Genomic DNA, 21,979 nt, shown 5'->3' with positions numbered 1-21,979 from the left:
AAATTTTAAGCAACTGTTTATTGCTGACAAATATTTACCCTTCCTCAAACCAAATTAAAAAGAGCCGTGCTCTAACCAGGCATTAGGAATTCCCCATGGCAATATGCCCCTTAAAATTCCTTCTAAGAGATTCTCATCTCTTTATCATTCACCACCCCACACAGGATATGGGCCAGGACCAAATCTGGCTGGCACAAGGCTCCCTAGAAAGGCCAAGGAGACTGGGCTTGCTTTGCATGTGAACCTGGAGCATCGTAACTCATAGAATGGTCTGGGTTGGAAGGGACCTTAAAGACCATCTAGTTCCAGCCTCCCTTTTGGGTTTAGTCTCAGCTAGGTTTACTCTTCACACAGAAGAGCCCTGCACTCTGTTGTTGGAAACTCAGCTGAAAACAGACAGATTTTTCCCTTGGCTCCTGCATGACTCATGGCTCAGTAGTTATTCTGACAGGGTTCACGGAGCACCCTGGAGATACACTTTGCACTCAATTTCTCTTCATTCTTTGAAACAGGGCCTTAAAGGCGAGAGAGGAGAATCCAGAGATGTAAGTGTGGCATAATTTCTCACTTGTTTTGAAACACCCTTGGGTTGGCTGTGTGACATATCTTGCCCCCCCTTTTCTTATTTCTCTCAGCAATGTGCGCTGGTACGGAACATCAAAGACAAATGCCGTGAGTACCTCAGTGCTTTGCTAAGCCCCTCTCTCTACCCTTATTTGCCCATCATCTTACAAAAATGGCACTGATCAAGCTGTTTTTTCCTCTCCATCTTTTCCACAGCTTGTTGCTATGGTAAGTATCATTGAGTCCCTTAAACCTGCATGTCATGATTGTTGCTCTCCCAACATGTGAATGTTTTATCCCTGCTGAGGATGCTGTACTTGAATCCTGACAGCTGTTTGAGGCATGATCTATTCCTGATGCACGTTCCCAACAGGTCCCAAGGAGTGCCCTGTCTTCCCAACTGAGCTGGCTTTTGCTATTGACACCTCCTCGGGTGTCATGAGGGAAGCTTTCAACAGGATGAAGCAAACCGTGCTCAGGGTGGTCAACAACTTAACCATCGCTGAAAGCAACTGTCCCCGGGGGGCACGGGTGGCTCTGGTCACCTACAACAACGAGGTGACCACTGAGATCCGCTTTGCTGATGCCAGGAAGAAATCCAGCCTCCTCCAGCAGATCCAGAACTTCCAGGCAACCCTGACCACCAAGCCACGCAGTCTGGAGACCGCCATGTCCTTCGTGGCCAGGAACACCTTCAAGCGTGCCCGCAGTGGCTTCCTGATGAGGAAGGTGGCTGTCTTCTTCAGCTACGGGGACACGAGAGCATCTCCACAGCTCAATGATGCTGTGCTGAAGCTCTACGATGCCGGGGTCGTGCCAGTGTTCCTCACCAACAGGCAGGATGCGGTTCTTGCCAGAGCTCTGGAGGTTGGGGTCCTTCACCCTTTCTTTATTTTATTATTTTCTCCTCATGCCCTTGGTGTGGTTTGATGGTGTTGGATGGTATGGGAAATGCTTGGCTTTCACGGGCCTCTCAAATGTGGACGAGAGTATTGCTGGTCAAACTCATCCATCCATTAGGAGAGAAACCCTAATTCCGTAATCACCACAGCACATGGTGGGAAATGCTAGTGAGACTCTCAGGAGTCACTCTTTTCCCAGGCCATGGCTTCAGGGTGCCAGGTGTGAAATGAAACAGAATGAAGAGTCTGACAGAAAGGCTAAGGGTGGGAAGGTGGGGGTGCATTAGCTTTTTTGACAGGGGGAGAGTGGACAGACAGAGATTGAAAGTCACAAAAAGCCCCAGATAAACTCACTGAACACTGCGGATCCTTTTCTTGGAGTTTATGACTCTAAACTGACATGGGGGGCACAGGGCTCCTCCAAAATGGATCCATTGAGAGCATTGTGCTGAGCAGAGAACCCCTCAGAGTTGTGGACTGCCCTCCCCTCCCCTGAGCTGAGGACAGCAGAAGGAAGCATTGCTGACCCTGTGTGTTTCTGTTTCCATCTCACCAGATCAACAACACAGCGGTTGGCCACGCCATTGTTCTTCCAACCAGCGGCGGTCAGCTGAATCAAACCATTCAGAGGCTTTTGACTTGTCACATTTGTTTGGGTAAAGCATCCAATTTCTCCTCTAGACAGCTCCAAATCCTTCTGGTCATGCAGCAGTCAGTTGTAAGAAGGGAAGCCCAGTTGGGAGTGGTCCCTTTTGTTGATGAATACAAGGGATTCTTGGGTTGAGCAGTGAACAATGGCATTGTGAATGAGGTTTCTACTTTGTAAAGAGAAGCTCCTTTTTTGTCTGGTTGCCACTTTCACAGCCCAAACACTGATAGCTAAGTGCTCCAAAAGATGGCCTTCTGCCACTTATGACAGACTGCTTCAGGGATCCCCTTGGACAAAGGAGCACATTAAAAAATACTGAACATGTAACTGAATGTGTTGTGGGATGTTTGGTATCAAGCAATGGACTGGTGAATGTTGGGGGATTGATGGTATTTCGTGTGACCCAAGGGATGTTTACAGTGATGAGGGAGTGTTGTGTTCAGATCCTGCAGGTGAAACCCACTGTATTTCCTCCCCAGATGTGTGTGACCCCCATCCCAGCTGTGGTGCAACTGGCCAGAGACCAGCATTCAGAGACAGAAGGGCAGCCCCCACTGACGTGGATACAGACATAGCCTTCATCCTGGACAGCTCTGAGTCCACCACCCCTCTGCAGTTCAATGAGATGAAGAAGTACATTTCCCACATTGTAACTAACCTGGAAATCAGCTCAGAGCCAAAGGTGTCCCAGCACCACGCCAGAGTGGCCATTCTCCAGCAAGCTCCTTACGAACACGAAACCAACTCCAGCTTCCCACCAGTAAAAACGGAGTTCTCACTAACTGATTATGCATCCAAAGAGAAGATCATTAATTACCTCCACAACCAAATGACCCAGCTCCATGGCACTAGGGCTCTAGGAAGTGCAATTGAACACACAATCGCTCATGTTTTCGAAAGTGCGCCGAGCCCTCGGGACCTAAAAGTCATAGTTCTGATGATGACTGGAAAAGTGAACAAAAAAGAACTTGAGCACCTGCAGAGGGTTGTCATCAATGCAAAATGCAAAGGCTACTTCTTTGTTGTCTTGAGCATTGGCAGGAAGGTGAATGCCAAGGACATCTACAGCCTTGCCAGTGAGCCAAACGACGTGTTCTTCAAGCTGGTTGATAAACCAGGAGAGCTCCATGAAGAGCCCTTGCTGCGTTTTGGGACACTGCTGCCATCCTTTATCAGAAGTAAGTCTAACATCCTGCAGCCCAAGTGTCATGGAAGGGGCAACACATGGCCGCAGAGGGGTTAATCAGAAAGGTTTTGAGCAGCAGGACCCACTGAAGTTAGTCTCTTTTCTTTATGGTTTGTACTGTTTGGAGCAATTTGGGCTGCTCATGCTTTATGTGTTGAGTCTGGGTTTTGTTCACTTTGGTCTCCCCATCCCCTTCCATATTGATCCACCAAGTAGAGTTTGCATTTCAGTGTGCTCTGCCTTGGTCTCCATGGGCTCACCTGTGGATTCTGATCTTACCCCAGCTGGCTTGCCTCTCACATAGGTCTTGCTGAGGCCTTTTGCAGCACTTCCTTGGAGCTCCTTGAACACCCAGCAGATATTTCTTCCCAACTTCAGCATAAAAACCACATCCAGCAGGCTCTTGGCTGGCTCAGGCTGAGATCTGGAGTTGCTGTATCCAGGTTTAAGGACCAGATGTACAGGGATAAATAAAGCTGCTGTATTTGGGATGTGCTGACTGTGCCTTGAAAATGTACATCTCACCTTAGCTAGGGACCCCAGACTCGACCTGCAGCTGCCACAGATCCTAAACACATCTATCCAGCAAGGACAAGAAGTAGACCTCTTTCAGTAATTCTAGTTTTAGCAAAAAATCCTGAAAATCAGATTAGTGAGCTGATATACCACAGATTCAGGAATGTCTTGCACTAAACAGGAAGCAAACATCTGGAAGCAAATGTTTAGGTTATCTCAGTTTGCTTTTTTCATTTACTGCTTACAGCAGTCCTGGAAATTAGTAACTCTTGAAAAAATAACATCACCTATGTGGCTGGAAGTGCCTTGGTAAAAGAAATGTATTTATAAGTGTCAGACTCAGGCAAACAGCCCTCTTGTAGTTAAGGCCCTCATGTTTGTAAACTGGAATAACAAATCTCCCAGCTCAGGATGTTACAGTAATCAAACATGAAGCAAGAAAAGGAAAGGGTTTTTTCTTTTAAATTAAGAAGAAATAAATATAATATGTTGGTACTGGGTATCCACCATCCTCAACTCCAGTATTTAATGTCTCTCTCCATCTCCAGGTGAATTTGCTTTCTACCTGTCTCCAGAGATAAGGAGACAGTGTGAGTGGCTCCAGAATGGTCAGCAAGTCCAGAACCAGCAGCCCGTGCTCACTGGGCAGAAAGCAGTGTGAGTAATGCTTTGGGGAAAAGGAAAGAAAAAGCAAGTTCACTTTCAAAAATCAGAATTATCTTTTAATTAATATGATTCTAATAATATTTCAATTGATTTTGCTAGTTCCCCCAGTGCTGTGTCAGAAGAGCAACAGAGATATTATAGAGAAGGGTCATGTATAAATTTAAAATTGGGGTAAATTTTGTATTTATATATGTATAAAAATATGAAGGAGGTAAATGCTGACTTTGATTGTGTCGGCCAGGAATTCCAGAAATTACTATTAATTTGAGGCTTTCTACTCCAAACATTATTTTCAGAGGCTGGGCTGCCCCAGGATATCAGGATTCTGATATACAGAATCCATTACAGCATCCCTGCTCATATTTTCTGAAAAGAAGTGAAAGCTTGTGTCACCCAGACTCACTAGTGGCACAGAGCTGTCCTGGTTTTAGAAGGCCAAGCCCCTTGATGTCAGATCTGTTTACTGAATTCACCCTTATCAGGGAATCTCAGAACAGTTTGGGTTGGAAGGAACCCTAAAGAACATCCTGCCATGGACGGGGACATCTTCCACTAGACCAGGCTGCCCCAAGAACTTTTCACTGTGGGCAAATCTACAGCTGGCAAAGCTTTAGACCTAAAGCTCTTGATCTCAGGTGGGTTCTTGCCTGTGGTTTCTACCTCAACTCTTCTCCCCTTCCAAACTCCTGCTCAGGTTCGTGGCTCCCAACGCCACCGTCAGCCACACCTTTGCCGCCAGCACCACGGTCAGCGCAACCATCAAGCCAGTGGCGAGTGCCCATGGCAGAAGCACTCCTGCCAGCACCACAGCCCAGACCAGAGCCACCGAGGCCACCCCTGCCAGCTCTGTGCCCCAGGGGAATGCCACAGCCCAGGGAGCAGCCGGTGCCACCGCCCACACCAAAGCCAGCGGCCGGGCCACCGCCAACGCCACCGCGGCCGGCGGCAGGAGGAGACACAGCGGTACGTGAACAGGGCAGCCTCTAGGCTGAGCCACAGTGGGTTGGGGCTCTTCTTGCCCCTGAGAGGGTTATTCCTGTGGGAAGTGTCACCCAGAGGCCAAATTTCCGTTTTAGGAAATCTGGAAATCTGTGCTGGGGCGTTGTCAAGTTGCGTTGAGAATTTTGTGCAAAAACGGGTGGGGGACAAGCTTCTCCTAGGCAAAACACAAGCAGGAGCAATCCATCCAGCCACAGAGAACTTCTCTTTCTAGTGTGGCTCATTTGTTTCCATGATTTCCTCGTAGCATTGCCCCTTGGCCAAGTTTTGCTGTTTATGTGGTTCATATGATGGTATTGTTTGAACTCTCAGTTAATATGGATGGTTAGTTCACCAATGGGTCAGCATGGTTCACCAAGCCTCTTCCATGTGAGCACAGTTCATAGAAAGAAAGTTTCCCAGGTCTTCATGCAAGGGGGTACAGGCACATCTGCACCAGCTGAACAAGGATCAAAGAATGTGTCCAAGCACAGGGAAGCTCATCTAGTCACTAATGGCAGGTCCCTGCATAAATAATAAATAAAAAGCAATAAATAAAAGCAAGCAGCTTTTGCAAGGCTAATTCTTTAATCAGCTTGAGGGGTATAAACTTTTTGTGGGTGTTTCTTGCTCCACCAGTGCTTTAAGAAGTGTTTATAAAGGTCTCATCCAGTGATCTGCCAGAGCAGGAAAACCTTTCCATAAAAAGTTCTTTGACCTGTTAAGGTTATCATCCCTGGAATTGGTCAAAACCAAGTTGGATGAGCAGTCTGGTGTAGGGGAAGATGTCCCTGCCCATGGCAGGGAATTGGAATGAGATGGTCTTAAAGGTCCCTTCCAACCCAATTTTATCTTCACTCTTAGGCAGACTTGACTAAAAGCCAAGCCTTTATCAGCTCAGTGAATCCATTGCACTCAGGAGAAGAAAGGATCTGACTGGGCACATTTATAGTTGTTGGGTGATGGGAATTTCAAGCTGTGAGAATCTTAAAAAAAAAAAAAAAAAAAGGCTTTGATTTGCTAGATTGCAACAGATCATTAAAGATAAATAAACCACTTGGTGTCCCTTCTGATTCTGCCCTGCAGCAAAGACCCACGACATCCAGATCTCAGATGTCACCGAGAGCAGTGCCAGGCTGCGCTGGGCCAGCCCTGAGCCACACAGCACCTTTGATGTCACTGTCACCTTGGCCCAGGACCACTCCCTCGTGCAGAGGCAAAACCTGACTGGCACTGAGCACGTGATCCGAGGGCTCAGGAGTGGCCAAAAATACGTCGTTGTCATCACTGGCTACCAAAAATCCCAGCCCAAAGTCACCTACACAGGGTCATTCAGCACGAGTAAGTGACTCCTAAAAACTAGTGGACAATTTTTGTTTCACTAAGTGGGCACAAAAAGTGGGAGGGGAAAAAAAACGGGATCAGGAATTAGTTTGGTACCAACAGTCCCAGCCCTGGCTTTGCTAAGTTGTGTCACCCCATCTCTCCCATCCTCTGCATCATCAGCCAGGTATGACAAATGTGGCAAATGTGTTTCTTTGAAAAATGGGAGTTACATTTCAGTGGGGTTAAATCTGCATGGAATGTGGGATAATTAAAGGCAGTCCCAGAGTGGGTTTGTTACGTGCTAGAGGGTTTGTACATCAGTGCAAAAGGTCTTGGTGGGGGTCCAGCCTGCACTACTGCAATTAATGAGTCAAACTGATAAACTCAGTCCAGTCAGATTTCAAAATAAGCAAGAAAATCTGCCTCCCTGATAGCCATTTCCATAGCTACTGATCTGCTTCCCACACTATCCAGAAAAACCCACAAAGAAGAGATCAAACTGAAGGTTTAGTCCCTTGAGGATCCAAACTCTGTGTGTGCAGATCCAATGTGAACCTCACCAAAACCTCTGGCATGGCCAAAAGTTGCTGTCTGAGACACAGCCAATTTTTAAAATACAGTTGGCACAGAGGTGACTTGGCTTGGTAGTGTGGCTGGTCTTGCCAGTGCTGTGTGTGGCTTCCTCTGGTACTTCCAAGACAATTCCAGTGCCCATGGAGAGCCTTTCCTCTGGCTTCAGTGGGTTTGGACCAGTCCTTTGCCCTTTGCAGGCAATAAACATGCCCACAAAAATGTTGAGAAGATGCATCAGTGGGTAGAATTAACATTTGCCTGTGTTGAATTGGAGCTCCCAATGCCCAGGGAAGCTGCTTTTCCTGTAGAATAAATCTTGAATGTGAATAAACTAAATAGGCAGTGGTGGCAAGATGTGATCTGGACACTGAGTAGGAATGTCCCCCTCACCCACACCCAAACCCTACACTAAAGAAAAGCAAATCCAGCCCTTCCTGTGGCTGCAGATCTCTCCTGCCCTCCAGCCCCATGGATGTTTTTCACCAATGAAATTCCTCACTGTAGCTCCTAGAGGGATGTGAGGTCTGATAGGAGGAGTGTGGTCCAGGAGAACCCTTGAGGGAACAAGAGAGTACAGATCCATCATGGATTCACTCCCCTGGGGGATGCCATTTTTATGCTGCCATCTCTAAGGCCAGGAGAACAAAGCTAAACTGGCTCCAGAGATGCCACATCCAGCTCCTGAACCCCTGCCCTGCAATGCTGTGGGGTGAGTGGGGCCATCCAAAGCATTCTCATGGGGCCCTGAGGATGCTCCTGTGTGGTGACCCCCAAGGATGAGCCCAAGGGGAGCCACAGGCTGGGAACAGAAGGTGCAGCTGGGGGATTGGGGATTGCTCATCCATCAGCTGCCTCCAATAAACATTTCTCATGTGTGTATGCTGGGCTAAACAGATCCAGACCAGGTCCCTGAGCTGGAGCTGGGGCCAGGGAGTGTTTATGACTGCACTGAGGGTGCTGCTGGCCTCCCCCTTGACTCACCCTCTGCCTCTCCTCCACAGAGACCCCAGCACAGCCCCAGGTGTCCCTGGCCAACATGATGCTCAACACTGAGCCACTGGAAGGGCCTGAGAGCGGTGAGTGTGGGCCATGGGGGGATTGCTGGGCTGGGGGCTCTCACAGTCCCACTAACACCAAAGGATCTGCAAGTCCTTGGCTTTGCAGAGCCCCTGGTGCCATCCCTGGCTGCACTGGGGTCTCTGCCTCATTCCATCACTTTGGGTGACATCAAGCTCATCACATCGGTGCTGTCACACTCAGTGGCACCATCGGTGTCACAACCCCTCCTCCAAGGACCTGGAGGGGCTCTCAGCCTTCATCAAGCAGCACAGCTACTGCAGGCACTCCAACAATGGATCTGTCATCCAAAACTCATCCCTGAGTCATCGCTCCCACGTTTTCCTTTAAACTCTTTGCTTCCACTGTGGCTCATTTTCTTCACAAAGTGGTCTGAGAGCAGGGGAAATGCTGCTGCTCAGTGTGTTCAGCCAGGAGCTGTGGAGCTGCTGCCGAGCTCTGGCTGCTGGCACTGAGTGGGATGAGCATGGGTCTCACTCATGCCTGGCTGGTGGCACCACTGGAGCTTTGTGCAGTGGAGGGGCCAAGGGCTTGTGCTGAGCCAACTCATTTCTCCTTCCTGCATGAACCATCATCATTCCCTTTCCATGTGCTCCCACTCTTCCTGGCACTGACATCAGAAACCTTGTGACAAGGTGACCAGCACCCTGTGGCTTTGTTTAACCCCTTGTTTAACCCCTTGGCAGCAGCTCTTGGGAAAGTGTGGGTTTCTCCTATTCCAGGGAAAATGAATGTGCTGTGTGCTTGCTCTGCATTTCCATACAGACCTCTCCATCTCAGCTCCTCTCACCAATCCTCTCTGCCTGAGGATTTATGGCAGCCAGCAATCTGGGGGGACCATTCCCCAAGGATGCCAATCCAAAGGTTTTCAACAGGATAAAGACTCTAAAGAGGGCAGGGAATTAGGGATAGGTTTAGCTGAACCTCCTCTAGTTCAAGGGACACACCCAAGTGTAAATCTTCCAAGGAACCTTGGAGGAAAGCCCACACTCTGTCCTCCTTATAGGGGTAAAATAGCATGGATGGCCCAGCATAGCTAATAAAAACTCTGGGATTTGGACCTAAATGATCATTTGTGGGGCAGGAAAGGAACATATGTTTAAATCTTCATTGAGCCTTCACATATACCAGGTGCAACTTTCTTTTAGAGATAAACACACTTAAGGACTAGAAGTTACTGCCAAGACAAAGAGCTTTGAAAACAGGGAGGGGGGATTTGTGTGAGGGCTCAGTCCTGATGCACCAGTGGGGAGTAAGGGGTTCCCACTATGTTTCTCAAAGGATTTGGGGTTTGGATCTCGGATAAAACTAAGGGCAAAAAGAGGTAAGCTGGAGGCTGGGGAAGGCAAGACAAAAACACACAAGAAGGAAATGCCACGAGTCTTGAACCAGGCTTTATTTTCCCTTATTTTCTCTTTTCAATCTCTTTGCTTTTTCAGCTTTTAACCCTCCCAGTCACTTAACCTTTGCACCTTTTGCCATGCAGATTGGCCAGACCCTTGCTTGCTGGACTTTGACATGGGCATGCAGTGCAAGGACTATCAGATTGTGTGGTTCTTTGACTCCAAACACAAGTTCTGCAGCCAGGGTTGGTATGGTGGCTGTGGAGGTAATGCCAATAGATTTGAGACCGAAGCTGAGTGCTATAACAAATGCTTAAAGCCATGTAAGTACCCCATGAGGATTCACCCTTTTGCATTTTGTCCTGTTGTCAAATGATGCTTAGATCAGAGAGAAAACATTGTTTAAAATCCAAACCCATGCACTTTTTCCTCCTCCAGCAGCAGATGAGAAAGCCATGCAGCAGCCACCCCTTGAGAAAAGATTATCATCAGGTAACACCCCCCAAAAAAATATTAATCATCACAAACAAAGCAAACCCATTCTTTCACCTTGACCATTTCACAGCATGCATCCAAGCCTGCCCAACCCTACACCAAAAGTAGCACAGACTTAGTTTCCACTCACTCCTTCACATGGCCATGCCCTTCCATCTGCTTTGCATGAGCAAGTCACTTTGCATGTGTGTTGTCCCACTAAGATGTGCTGAGGGCACAACCTGAGTGAATTTGGGTTTCAAGAGGGACCTGGGGTGGCTGCACTGGAGTGTGGCACCGTCTCAAACCAGTTTGTGTTCTCTCTGTGTGACCAAATTCTCTGCTGAAATGCAGAGAATTCCCAGCATTTCACTGCCTGCAACCAAAACATCTGGTGGGAAGCGACTCCATGGTATTGCATGGAGATGTTTCCCTTCATCACCAAGAGATAAAAGTCAAGGTTGAGGGAGCAGCCTGCAGGAAAATGGTGCTGCCCTCCTCTCCTCAAGGAGTTTCTGAGGTCAAGGGGTTATGTTTGTAAACCTCAAGGTCTGGGAAGGGAGAAGGAGCTTGAAATCACCTGTGTTGGTTTAGGGCCCTTTGTGGAGCTGGGAGGAAAGCCCAGTGAGGAGTGAAGACAGCTCTGGTACCTAAAGGCAGGGCTTTAGTCCTTGCAGTGGCATGACAGGGCTTTAAAAGGCCAATTACAGACCCTTTCCACCTCATTTGACTTCCTCAGGTTTGTTTTAGGATCCTAAAATCACGCTTGGGAATTTTTGTCACTGGCAGCTCTGCAGAGATGTGGAGGCAAGGAGGAGGAGGAGGAGGAGGCCACCACCAGCCACAGAGATGCCTGGGTGGCAAAAGGGGATTTGGAGGTGCTTTGGGGATGCAAATGGGCATCACTGATCCTCTGGCTGCAGTTTGAGCACTTTGCATCTGGAGGAACCTTCAGCTTCACTGCAGAGCAGGATTCCACGCTTGGAGAACAATGAAACCTCCCTGATGAGGTTTTCTCTGGAGAACACGTGTTCCTGCTAGCTCTGTCCCAAAGGCCAGCCCCTTCTGATCATTGTCACATGCCTTGATGATGTTTCCAGCAACTGTTTCTGAGGCTAAAGTGTTATTTCATCAACTTGGCAGGCTCTGGCCTGGGCACAGAGTCAAGAGGAGCAGCCGAGGGGCCCTGCAGGGATGTTCAGGTCTCTGCCCGCTGCACTCTGCTCACTTCATTCCCTTTCCATTTGCTGCAAAGCCAGAGCTTGGATCCACAAAAAATGGACACAGGAGCTCAGTGCAGCTCAGCTTTTAAGGTGTTGGGTGGTGGCTCAGGCTCTGGGTTCACCCATAGCAGGTGCAAAAGTAAGAAATTAGTTGAGCTCCCAAACCTCAAGGAACTTTGGGTACAAAAACAGACCCCCTTCGCTTCTGAAGCCTTTTAAATGCTGACATCCCCTTTAATTATGGACTTTTAATATAATTTTTCATGTGTAGATGTGGAGCTTGAGGCTTGGTTTAGTGGTGGGCTTGGCAGTGCTGGGTAATGGTTGGGCTCAAGGGTCTTAGAGGACTTAGAGGACTTTTCCAACCTTAATGATTCTATGGTTTTAATTTTTTATTGCTATTAACTTTTTTACCATAACAAAAGTAACTCTTAAGTGTAACTGAAGAGCCCAGGTACATTTTCTCCATGGGATGACTTTAAAACCCTGTCTCTCCCCATCTTTTCAACCTGCTACAGCTTGAAACACATTTAAACTCCCTAGTTCTTGTTCTCCATCAATTCTCGGAAATTTTTGGGTAAGCTGTTGTTTAATTTCAGACTGAAATAGGGGAAAATTAGGCTATATATGCAAAAGAAATTCTTCTATCTTGATTAGTGTTTAGATTTGATTCCTGTGCAGGGCTTGGGGTAGAGTCATTCCTGTGTTCACATCTGCTGGATTTCAGTGTTTTGGAAGGTGGGGAAGAGAGGAGATGTGCTTTGGAAAAAGTAAATCTGAATATAAAAAAGGCAAAGAGCCTGCCTGAGGCATGGGGAAGCTTTTGGCTGTAGGAGCCCAAAAGCAAAGCTGAACTGGAAGGCCAATACTGATTTCTGACTCCCCCTTATCTGTGATGTTTATGCTGTGCTGAGCAGAGGTGGCACAAGTTCCTTCTGCATCCCTGTGTGAAGGGAGGTGTGTGACCTGATGGCAAATTAGTGGCTGATATCAGATTTTTAAAATTTTATTTAAAAAAAAATTATTTGGCAGTTTCATTTAGCCACATCCAAGCGCTTTGTTGTTTCCTTCCCTGCTCACCCAGCAAGGGATGCAAGATTCTGTGGGCAGTGTGTGCTGGACCCAGAAGCTTCTTCACATGGAAGATTTCCCTTTTCAGAAGAAGTCAGTCATTTTAGTGCTGCCAGCACTTCTTCCCTTGCAGCCCAGCCAGTCCTCTCCCAGTTCTGAGACCTGCCAACTCATTTCCTACAGATCCAAGGGATTTGCAGACAACCACTGCCATGCAACACTCTTCCTTCAATCCCTCCTGGATGCATGGCAGCAACCCAGGAGACAAACAAACTTGTGCACCAGGGTTGGTGACCTCCAGGTCAGAACCTCCAGGGAAAGAGGTTCTCTTTGCAAAGGAAGAGATGGGATTTAGTCACAGGAGACGTGCACGGTCTGTGCTGCGGATGCCCTTCCTCAGCTTGCATTGCAGACACACTCAGGAAAGGTTGCAATTCACCCTGGGATGCTACTGACTGCTGCTGCTCCTGCTTTTTTCCACAGTGCTGGATATCTGCCGGCTGCAGAAGGACGAGGGCACCTGCAGGAGCTTTGTGCTGAAGTGGTACTACGACCCCGAGACCAAGAGCTGCGCCCGCTTCTGGTACGGCGGCTGCGGCGGCAACGAGAACAGGTTCAACACGCAGAAAGAATGTGAAAAGCTCTGCATACCTGGTGAGAGGGGCTCAGCCAAACCCCTGGCATGAATCACCTCCTTTACCTGCCCTCAGCATCCTGCATCTAAACCTTATTTATTGCTTCTTTCTCCACCAGGTGCCATCAACCCCGGTGTGGTGACGACGATAGGGACATAGGGCCAGGGGCTGGCCAACACTTACCTCTGAGACAGCATCACCTTTGCCACCTTGCCCCTATAGAAGCTAAGGGTATAGACAACCTTGCACTGTAATATTTCATGCTTTTAACTCCCAAGCAAACCCTGAGGAGAGGGTTTTGCTGCATGACCTATCAATATGGTGCTAAACTGTTTGTGGACTGAGTGCTACACGTGCCCGGGTTATATTGTATAGCTTCAACATTGCCAAATATTTACCTAAGTGCAGATTGTTATTGTCTCTCAACATGAAATTAACCTTTTTCCCCCCCAGTTCTGGCCATCTGTCTATGTAAGGCACCATAAAAATGAGTAAAAAAACCCCCCATAATAATTTCACTACAACTTGTTACTTGCTTGCTTTTATCCTTCTCATAACAGAGTGTAACTTTACAGGGGAAGCCTTTGTGTAAGAGAGTGGCTGATTCTGATAAACAAGTGGTTCCATTTTCACTCTTTCTCTTTTATTTTCATTTTTTTTTCTCCTTTTGCTGGATTCAATCTCAGACTAGAACTCTTATATGCATTTGTACCACATGTGGCCAACTGAACTAGCAAGGAAAAGGAAGCAAAGTTTCCAAATGCAAATGCACTGCTGGGACCAAGGCCTCAGTTAACAAATCTTTAAATTGTGGTGTAGGATGCCTCTGGCATTCTTCTGATGTTGTGTGTTTTATGAAATACAAAGCAAAGCAGTCTGGGGAGGGGGGAGCAGTGGGAGGGAGGGGGGTTTTATTTTTATTGTGGATTACTGTGTCAGGAAGTCTATACAAAGAACTTTTAAATAAAGTCTAATGGAGGTTTTGAGAAACTTGTGGGTTTGTCTTTGTTAAAGCCAATGTGGGTATCAATGGAATAATTTTCCAGGGTCTGGAAATCAATGTTTTTGGGGGGGGGGGGGGGGGGGGGGGAGGAATCTTACTGTGCCTCAGAGGGAGGATGGATGTAGTAAGGGTATTCAGGGGGACAGCACTGAAAGGCTGCTGGCAACCTGGAGATTTCCAGCTTGGAAAAAAGGTGGAAACAGATATATCTTGGTTGTGAAATCTCCATCCTGAAGGAATTTAAACTCAGCTGGACATGGCATGGAGCAACTTGGCTTCAGCCAGTCCTGGGTGTCCCTTCCAACCTGTGTGACTCAGTGACCCTGTAAGTGTTTTCATCTGCCTCCCTCGCTTTCCACAGCCACAATTTTTACCCTTCCTGTCCTTCTCTGAGCTCACCCAAGGAAGAAAAAAATCCCAGAAACAACGCATATTTCCCTGCCCCTTCAAAAATCTCCCTTGAAAGCACAAAGAAGGTTTCCCATGACTTACTGGAGGTGCCTGGATGGAAAAATGGAACCATTGAGAGAGCAGCTGGAACACCAAAAGCAGAGCATTGGTGAGGGAGGACTAGGAGAGGGCATTGACCCATTCTGGAGAACTGGGTCAGGTTGGTTAAATCATGGAAAGGAAACTCTTGCAATTCAGGGCTTGTCCAGGGGTTCTTCCATGGGTCAGGGTGGGAGTGTCACAAGGAAAAGGCCACCTGGTGCTGTCCTGCTGCTTTCTGAAGCACTTCAGGCAGGTCCCCACGGGCCACAATGTGAGATGTTCCTTTGGCAGCACCTCCCAGCAGGAGGATTTGCCCTCCGCAACTAATTAATCTGAATTTGCAAGACTAAATTAAGCTGGTCTGACACCTCAGGCTCCCTGTTCAGTGCTGCACACCATCCACAGGGTTCCAAATGCCTCACCCTGACCTGTCCAGGGCACAAGAAGAGCTCATAGGGCTGCTCTGGGCTTTGTCCTAGTGGAGATTTACAGCTCAGGCATCCCATTCTTGGCACGAGGAGCAGCCCAGATCCCAAAATCTCTTCAGCACCGAGCCACTCCCATGGGCACAGGGGACAGCTTGGCCATGGCAGCTGAGCTAGGGAAGCTGGGCTGTTTATTTGGCACCTTCCCCGGGCACACCACAAGGAGAAAAAGAGGGGAATGGGTAAATGTTATTTATTTATTATTGTAGCTGGCTCTTGCAGTGGCTCCAAGTGATTCAGGAGCTTGCTCTACATCTCACTGGGCACTGAACATGGCCAAGCCCCCCCTTTCCTGCTCTCACGGGGCTTAAAAGCTGCACTGAGGTTCAAGTGATCCTTCCCTCCCTCCTCTGCAGCACGGCAGAGGTTTTCCCAAAAACTGCTTTCCATGGCCCGTGCATCCCTCCAGGATACCAGGGTGCGGCTCGGGGGGAGAAGGAAGGGACAGGGAAGGGGCCTCTCATCCCCCTCATCCCCGTCTCGTCCCACCCATCCCATCCCAGCCCCGGGGCGTGCCAGGCGCTCCCGAGCCTTTAAAGGAAGCACATCACGCCCCGGGCCCCCGGCCAGCAGCCACGAGGGGCTGCACATGGAACCATCCGCAGCTGGAGCACATCTGCCAGCGTGGCTGCGCCACCAGACCCGCAGTAAAAATAGCCCAGCCTGGCCTGAGCCATGCTGTGCACTCCCAGCTGCTGGTGGGGAGCCCGGAGATCCCTTTTGGGGTGGCCTCAGACCCCCCTTCCAGCAGAATTCCTTCTGGAGACATCACCTCCTGTAGCAAAAATGTGCCTGGCCTTGCTTGAGGTGGTGCACCTTCCACCAGCCAGGGTGCTCCAAGTCCCATCTAACCTGGCCTTGGACAATCCCAGGGATCCAGGGGCAGCCACAGCTTCTCTGGGAAACTTGTGCCAGGCCCTTCCCAGCCTCACAGAGTTTCTTCCTAATATTCAGTCCAAACCTGCTCTTTCAGTTTGAATTCATTCCCCTTTGTCCTGTCACTACATCTTTCTTCAGGTCCTGAAGGGAGATGGGTGAGGTACAATCAGCAGAGCCACCAGTCCTTATTTTAGCAGGGTATTCCCTCATGGAGCATTTCACAGTCAGGCTGCCCAGAAGAAGCCACACAATTCTTCACTCCCTCCTACACCTGCACTTAAAGGGTGATAGTGGACAGTCCCTGGGACGAGCTATTACAATTAGTTAGTGTCAAATCTCACTTTCTCCAGTTGAAGTCCAGAAGATTTTGAATGACTCTGCTGCCCTTGGTGACCAGAAAGCTTCGAGTCTGCTGTTGAGAGCTCCAGGGTTCAACCCTAGAGCACAGACATAACCACTTACAGTACCAGTGGTGTCATAAATATGAAGAGCAGGATGTGTCCTAGAGTTCAACACTGAAGTCAGGCCCTTAAATTTAGGACAGCATCAGCATTTAATGCCTGGTTGGGTTCCCTCAATGCTGCAGCTTTGCATTTAATCACAGCCTTCTAGGAAGACCTTTACAAGGAGAGGCAAAGTGGCTCTGACACATTTTATTAGCCAGTATTAAATTTATTACATGAGTGAAAGAAGCCAGTCTAGAAGTCTATAGATGCTCAGATGTACCTGCCCAGATCCTTCCTGGGTTTTCCAGCAGTGCCCTGCACAGCCGTTGTTGACATTGCAAGGTCAGGAGTTCAAGGAAAGTGATGCTGGGCATTCCTGGAAATTAGGACTGTATCCAAGTGCTTGAGCAGAGATGCAGATACACTTGGAGCAGCTGAGCCTGCAGCAAAGCATCTTTTGATCACTGGGACAGAAGTGTGGGCATTTCTTTGGCCAGGAGTCTTCTGCTTATGGGATGGAAATATTGCAAGTCCCAACCCCAAAATCACAGATGGAGATGATAAGCTAAAAGAAGGGGATTTGGAAGATCCTAGATTTTCTAGGTGCTCTGTTGCTTCCTGCCTATGTTTTGCAGCCCCATCAGTGTTTTGGGGGCAGAATAGCTGCTCCTGGGGAGCAGCACCTGGCAGGGAGCTCACTGCAAGCAAGCGCCATCCCCGCGAGCCCAGCTGAGAATCCCGGTTGGTTTTAAACCCCAAAACTTTAATCCATGATGAATTCAAACTTCCTAGACCTTGCCCAGAGGCAGGGGATCACTTAAAATGGCAGCAGGCAGCTCTGGGGAAAGCAAACCCCAGGGCTCAGTGGGACGTGGCGGGATAAACAGCCCCAGTGAGAGCTGGGAGTGCGCTCCAGCTGCGGGATGATTTATGGCACAGCAGAAGCATGGCTTTTTTTTTTTTTTTTTTTTTTCTTTTTTTTTTTTTTTTTTTTTTTTTTTTTTTTTTTCTTTTTTTCCCTCCTTTTTTCCTTTTTTTTTTTTTTTTTTTTTTTTGGTTGAACAGAGCAGATCCAAACCAGATGTGTAACCTTTATCTCCGTTGCTGCAGAGGAGAGAGAGAGAGAGACGGGGGAGCAGACAGGGAAAAGACATTTGAGTTTCCATGAGTGGCTGCTCTGCTGCCTCCCAAATCCAGCTCATGAAGAAAAATGAGCCCCAGCAGCCAGGAAACTTCTCTGTGCTGGACTCTTGTGTTTTGTTTCTGCCCCTGTTGCTGAGACAACCGTGCTGAAATAAAAGCGTGGCAGGCTGTGATGACCTCAGTGTGCTGCTCCAGAAAACCTGGAATTATAAAGATTATAACCCTTTAGCTCACATCTTTATGTGTTTGGGGATGAACTTTGTGCCGTGGGGAATGGGATGACCCAGTTGTGGATGTTCAATAACTGAAGGGAGCCCAGAGGAACTTTTTATAAGAGCCTGGAGTGACAGGATAAGGGGGAATGGCTTCAAATCGACATGAATGAGTTCAGACTGAAAGAGATTAGATTTACATTGGATACTGGGAAGAAACTCCTCCCTGTGAGGGTGGGCAGGCCCTGGCACAGGGTGCCCAGAGAAGCTGTGGCTGCCCTGGATTCCTGGGAGTGCCCAAGGCCAGGTTGGATGGAGCTTGGAGCAACCTGGGATAGTGAGAGATGTCCCTGCCCATGGCAGGGAGCGGAACCTCCCAACCTGAACCATTCTCTGATTCTGTGATTCTCTGATTTCCAAATTCATAGCTCCATGCCTTGCACCTAGGGAAGCACTCTAGGAATAACATACAGCTCTCTCTCACCAAAAATTAACTTCCAAACCTGGGATGAAAGCACACCAATGTGCTGTTGGAATCTCTGAGATGGAAGTGTCCTACTGGGAAAAACCAAATAAGCACTTGAAAACAGGCAGTTTTCAACAGGGCTCTGCAAGAGCATGGTCAATGAACTGAAGTGGAACTGAAGGGCCTGAAGAAGAAAAAAAAAGAGGTTGTTAGGGACAGAATCAGTAGTTTGTTATTTCTAAAATACTCCTCTGGCTTTCCAGCAGTGATTAATTCAGCAGATGGAAAGGTTAATGAAAAAAAATGAGCATTAGATTGACTGGAATATTGCAGAGGCCATGACACAGCCTTTGGAAGTCAGTGGAGCACTGTGGCTGCTCCTCTATAGTGTTTGGATTCCCTGCTGCTTCCCTGCTCCAGCCCTTAGAACATCCTTCCATTTACTGATGGTAAATCTGGGGTGACAGCATTGCCACTCACTGTCCAGCAGCTGAAAGATTAAACTAGTTCCACTTGGAAAGGCAAGTTCAACATGCTCACTCTCTGCTCACAGATTTGTCCCTGGAACTCTCCTGATTTTGGGGGCAATAATGATTTTCTAGGTAAAAAGTATCAAAAGAGTAGTTTTGCAGCAGGAGGGCTGCATGCAGTGAGCCTGACCTTCCCCACAGCTCCCCAGACCTCATGGCATTGCATTTCCCCCCAGTTCACATGTTTTTTAAATGCTGCTAGAAATGAGAGATGATTTTGGAAAAGCCCAAATCCTGCCCTGGCTGCAGGGGTCTCTGCATGGCCCAGTGGGTGAAACATCCAGATCCCTGGATTCCCACTGTTTGGAGTTATGCAGGGGTGGATTTTGGATTAAACACCTGACAGCTTGACTTACAACAAAAAAGTTTGAGATCCAGAAGCTTTTTCCAAAATAATCACTCAAAATCCCCACCTGCATTGTAATTCTCCTTTCCTCCATGCCTTCTCATCTTCCATCCCTCTTTTTTTAGGGTTTATAAAGCAGCTCAGCTCTGCAGGTTGTAGGTGTCTCAATCTAGGATCAAAAGCAGCAAGCTGGGCCATGGGAAAACTACAAATGGAAAAGTTACCCCAAAAAACCACAGTGGAGAGCAGCCACAGCTCCTCACACAAGGGTATGACACAGACTAGGCAAAGAGAATTCAAATTCTCTGCCCACTGTTCATTGAAGCTGGCCAAGTCAGAGCATCCTCCCAAGGCAGCCCAAAGAGCTCCTCTCCATTCAAAGCCCCCACTTTGAGCCCCCAGTCCTGCTCCAGGTGTTTGGGTTGGATTGGGAAGACTGAGAACTGCTCATCCTTTCCACCCCTCCTCTCCTGCTGCTGCAACAGGCAGCAGCTGGAACGCTGCCTCCCTTTTATAATCTTATTTTTGGGAATAAAAAGGCAGTGCTGCTTGCAGTCTGGAGCCAAGCTCCTTGCAAAAGAGCAGGCTGTACTCTGGTCAGTGCATTGTCCCTGCAGCTGTGTCCCATCCCAGGAACATCTGATGCTGGTGGTCACGTAAAGATGGGGAGGAGAACATCCCTCCTGCACGTTTCCTTTGGCAGCCCGTGGCAGGAATGCTTTTCCAAGGGGGCTGTGCTGATCCCTGGATGCCCATGAGGCAGTGTGGGCTCAAATCTTTTCCCAGATGGGTTTCCCTATGCAGGGACTGCTCATTCTGACTCACAAGAGGGTTTGGGTTGGAAGGGACCTTAAAGATCATCTAATTCCATTCTAATTTCCCTTGCTACATGCCCCACAGCTGTGCATCCCACGGATGTGATGAATTTTCCCAGCCTCAGCAGCAGCATGGGAGGAGCCCACTGCCAAAATCCACCACCTCTCCAGGAGTTTTCATCGGGCCTTTGCTCCCTTGGTATTTCCAGCAGGCAGGGAGAGCTCCAAGCCACATTTCCAAGTGCCAGAGGCACAAAGTAGCTACAAAAAGTTGGCACAGCAGTGAATGTTTGAGCCTTCTCTGGGTTCTGGGGTACCACAGGGTGAAAAAAGCCCTTTGGCAGGTGCAGAGTACAGAAGGTAAGCAGCAGGGATTTATTTCTGTGGAAAATGCACCTCCTAAATGGCTGTCTCCTCCTTCCCTACGTGTCCATCCTCACCAGAAATCTCAGGAATTTCCATGGCAGCACTCTCAGGAAATCTCTGCAATTCTCCCAGACGTGTCTACGGTGGGACATCGATTGCACAAGAAGGTCTGAGAGCTGGGGAAGGTTGAGTCTAGAAAAAAAAAGACAAGAGACAAAAATCCTGAACAACAGGGCTGCTTGGAAAAAGCAGTCAGAAGTTTGATGCACATCCAGACCACTGCTCTGGAAATCAGGCTGAAAAGTCTTGTGACATCAGGCTCTCTCAGGAGGTCTCTGCTATTTCCCAGCTGTAAAGGCCTGGGAATGTTGTTAGCAGCCCATGTTTGACTTTGGAAGAGCTGGAAAAGACAATGCTGCAGTGGGCAAGCAGCAAATCATAGAACCACTAAGGCTGGAAAAAGTCAGGAAGGTTGGAAAAGGACTCCAAGATCGAGTCCAGCCTTGAACCCCACCCCAAGCACTGAGTGCCACATCCAGGCATTCCTGGACACCTCCAGGGATGTGAGACCCTCCCTGGGACCCCCTTTCTAATTCCTGACTACCCTTTCCATGAATAAATCCTCCCTGATGTCCCACCTGAACCTCCCCTGGCACAGCTTGAGGCCATTTCCTCTTATCCTGTCCTTTATTCCCTGGAGGAAGAGGCCAATCCTTCCCTGGTTCCACCCTCCTGCCAGGGATTTGCAGGCTGGCAATGAGCTTCCCATTGACCGGCAAGCTCTGAGCTGGGAAGCACAAACCACAAATGCTCTCCACAGGTCATAGATTTTCCCTGAAGGTCCAACAAGGCCCCTGGCACTGCAGTTTCACCCCCTCTGAAGAGAGTCCCAGTGGGAACTTTTGTTCCCAGACACAGCTGGCACCTCTGAATTGCAAGCAGGGCGTGTTTGAAGAGTTAAATATTTGCATTTTTTAATTGACCACAGGCTTATTCTAAGGAGCTGGAAATTTATGGAGATGTTGGAAAGCTGCTTGTAAGTGGATTGGGATGGTTATGGATAGCACAATCCCTTTGCTTTTCCCTTGCACCCCTCCATCCAGAAGCTGGGACTGACCCCAAGCTCAGCCTGCAGCCAGCTTTTGCCACCCCTCCCCAGAGGCAGCAGCACAAAGAGCACTCTGGTGCTGGGATCAGCCCCCACAGTTCCCAAATGTGGCCAGCACTGGGCTGAGCAGCATCTCCATCCCTCCCACGCAGATCCGGGATCCAGCCGGGAGCTGCATGAGCTCATGGCTGGGGTCTGGCCAGCCCAGAGAGGGGAGGCAGCACCAGAAAAAAAGAGGAAAAAAGGAAGGGAAAAAATATAGAGAGAAAAAGGAAAAAGGAGAATGTGTGTGCATTTAAATAATTTAGAAAGGGAAAGGGGGAAAGGAAAGAGGAAGTGAAAAAAAGGGGGAACAGGAAATGTGTATGGATGTGAAAATAAATAAAAGGGAGGGGAGGAAGGAAGGAGGAAAAGGAGAAAACGGAAAAGGGAAAAGAGAAAGGGGAAAATGGAAAAGAAAGAAGGAAAAAGAAAGAGGAAAAGGAAGAAGGAAAAAGAGAAAGGG

General features: G+C 48.4%; 1 protein-coding gene across 7 annotated transcripts in view; it reads left to right on the top strand.

Moving 5' to 3' along the window:
* Positions 1 to 14,168, top strand: part of COL6A3 (collagen type VI alpha 3 chain) — a 57,051-nt gene extending 42,883 nt beyond the window's left edge. For 4 of the 7 annotated variants that reach the window (XM_079310604.1, XM_079310608.1, XM_079310609.1 and 1 more), the window contains 13 exons: positions 513 to 545; positions 636 to 684; positions 938 to 1,431; positions 2,023 to 2,122; positions 2,595 to 3,293; positions 4,366 to 4,474; positions 5,178 to 5,446; positions 6,548 to 6,802; positions 8,362 to 8,436; positions 9,924 to 10,103; positions 10,219 to 10,272; positions 13,032 to 13,202; positions 13,302 to 14,157. In XM_079310604.1, coding sequence (XP_079166730.1) covers positions 513 to 545; positions 636 to 684; positions 938 to 1,431; positions 2,023 to 2,122; positions 2,595 to 3,293; positions 4,366 to 4,474; positions 5,178 to 5,446; positions 6,548 to 6,802; positions 8,362 to 8,436; positions 9,924 to 10,103; positions 10,219 to 10,272; positions 13,032 to 13,202; positions 13,302 to 13,342 — 2,529 coding nt within the window. In that variant the 3' untranslated portion in view covers positions 13,343 to 14,157. Of the gene's footprint in view, positions 1 to 512; positions 546 to 635; positions 685 to 937; positions 1,432 to 2,022; positions 2,123 to 2,594; positions 3,294 to 4,365; positions 4,475 to 5,177; positions 5,447 to 6,547; positions 6,803 to 8,361; positions 8,437 to 9,923; positions 10,104 to 10,218; positions 10,273 to 13,031; positions 13,203 to 13,301 lie in introns of all 7 variants that reach the window. The other 3 variants (XM_079310606.1, XM_079310605.1, XM_079310607.1) reach the window with 3 other exon arrangements.
* The last annotated feature ends 7,811 nt before the right edge of the window (positions 14,169 to 21,979 follow it).

Source organism: Erithacus rubecula (genome assembly GCF_903797595.1).
Source record: "Erithacus rubecula genome assembly, chromosome: 8".
In the NCBI taxonomy this organism is placed as follows: domain Eukaryota; kingdom Metazoa; phylum Chordata; class Aves; order Passeriformes; family Muscicapidae; genus Erithacus; species Erithacus rubecula.
Note: the sequence above shows the minus strand (reverse complement) of the source record. Positions and strands in the feature narration are given on the sequence as shown.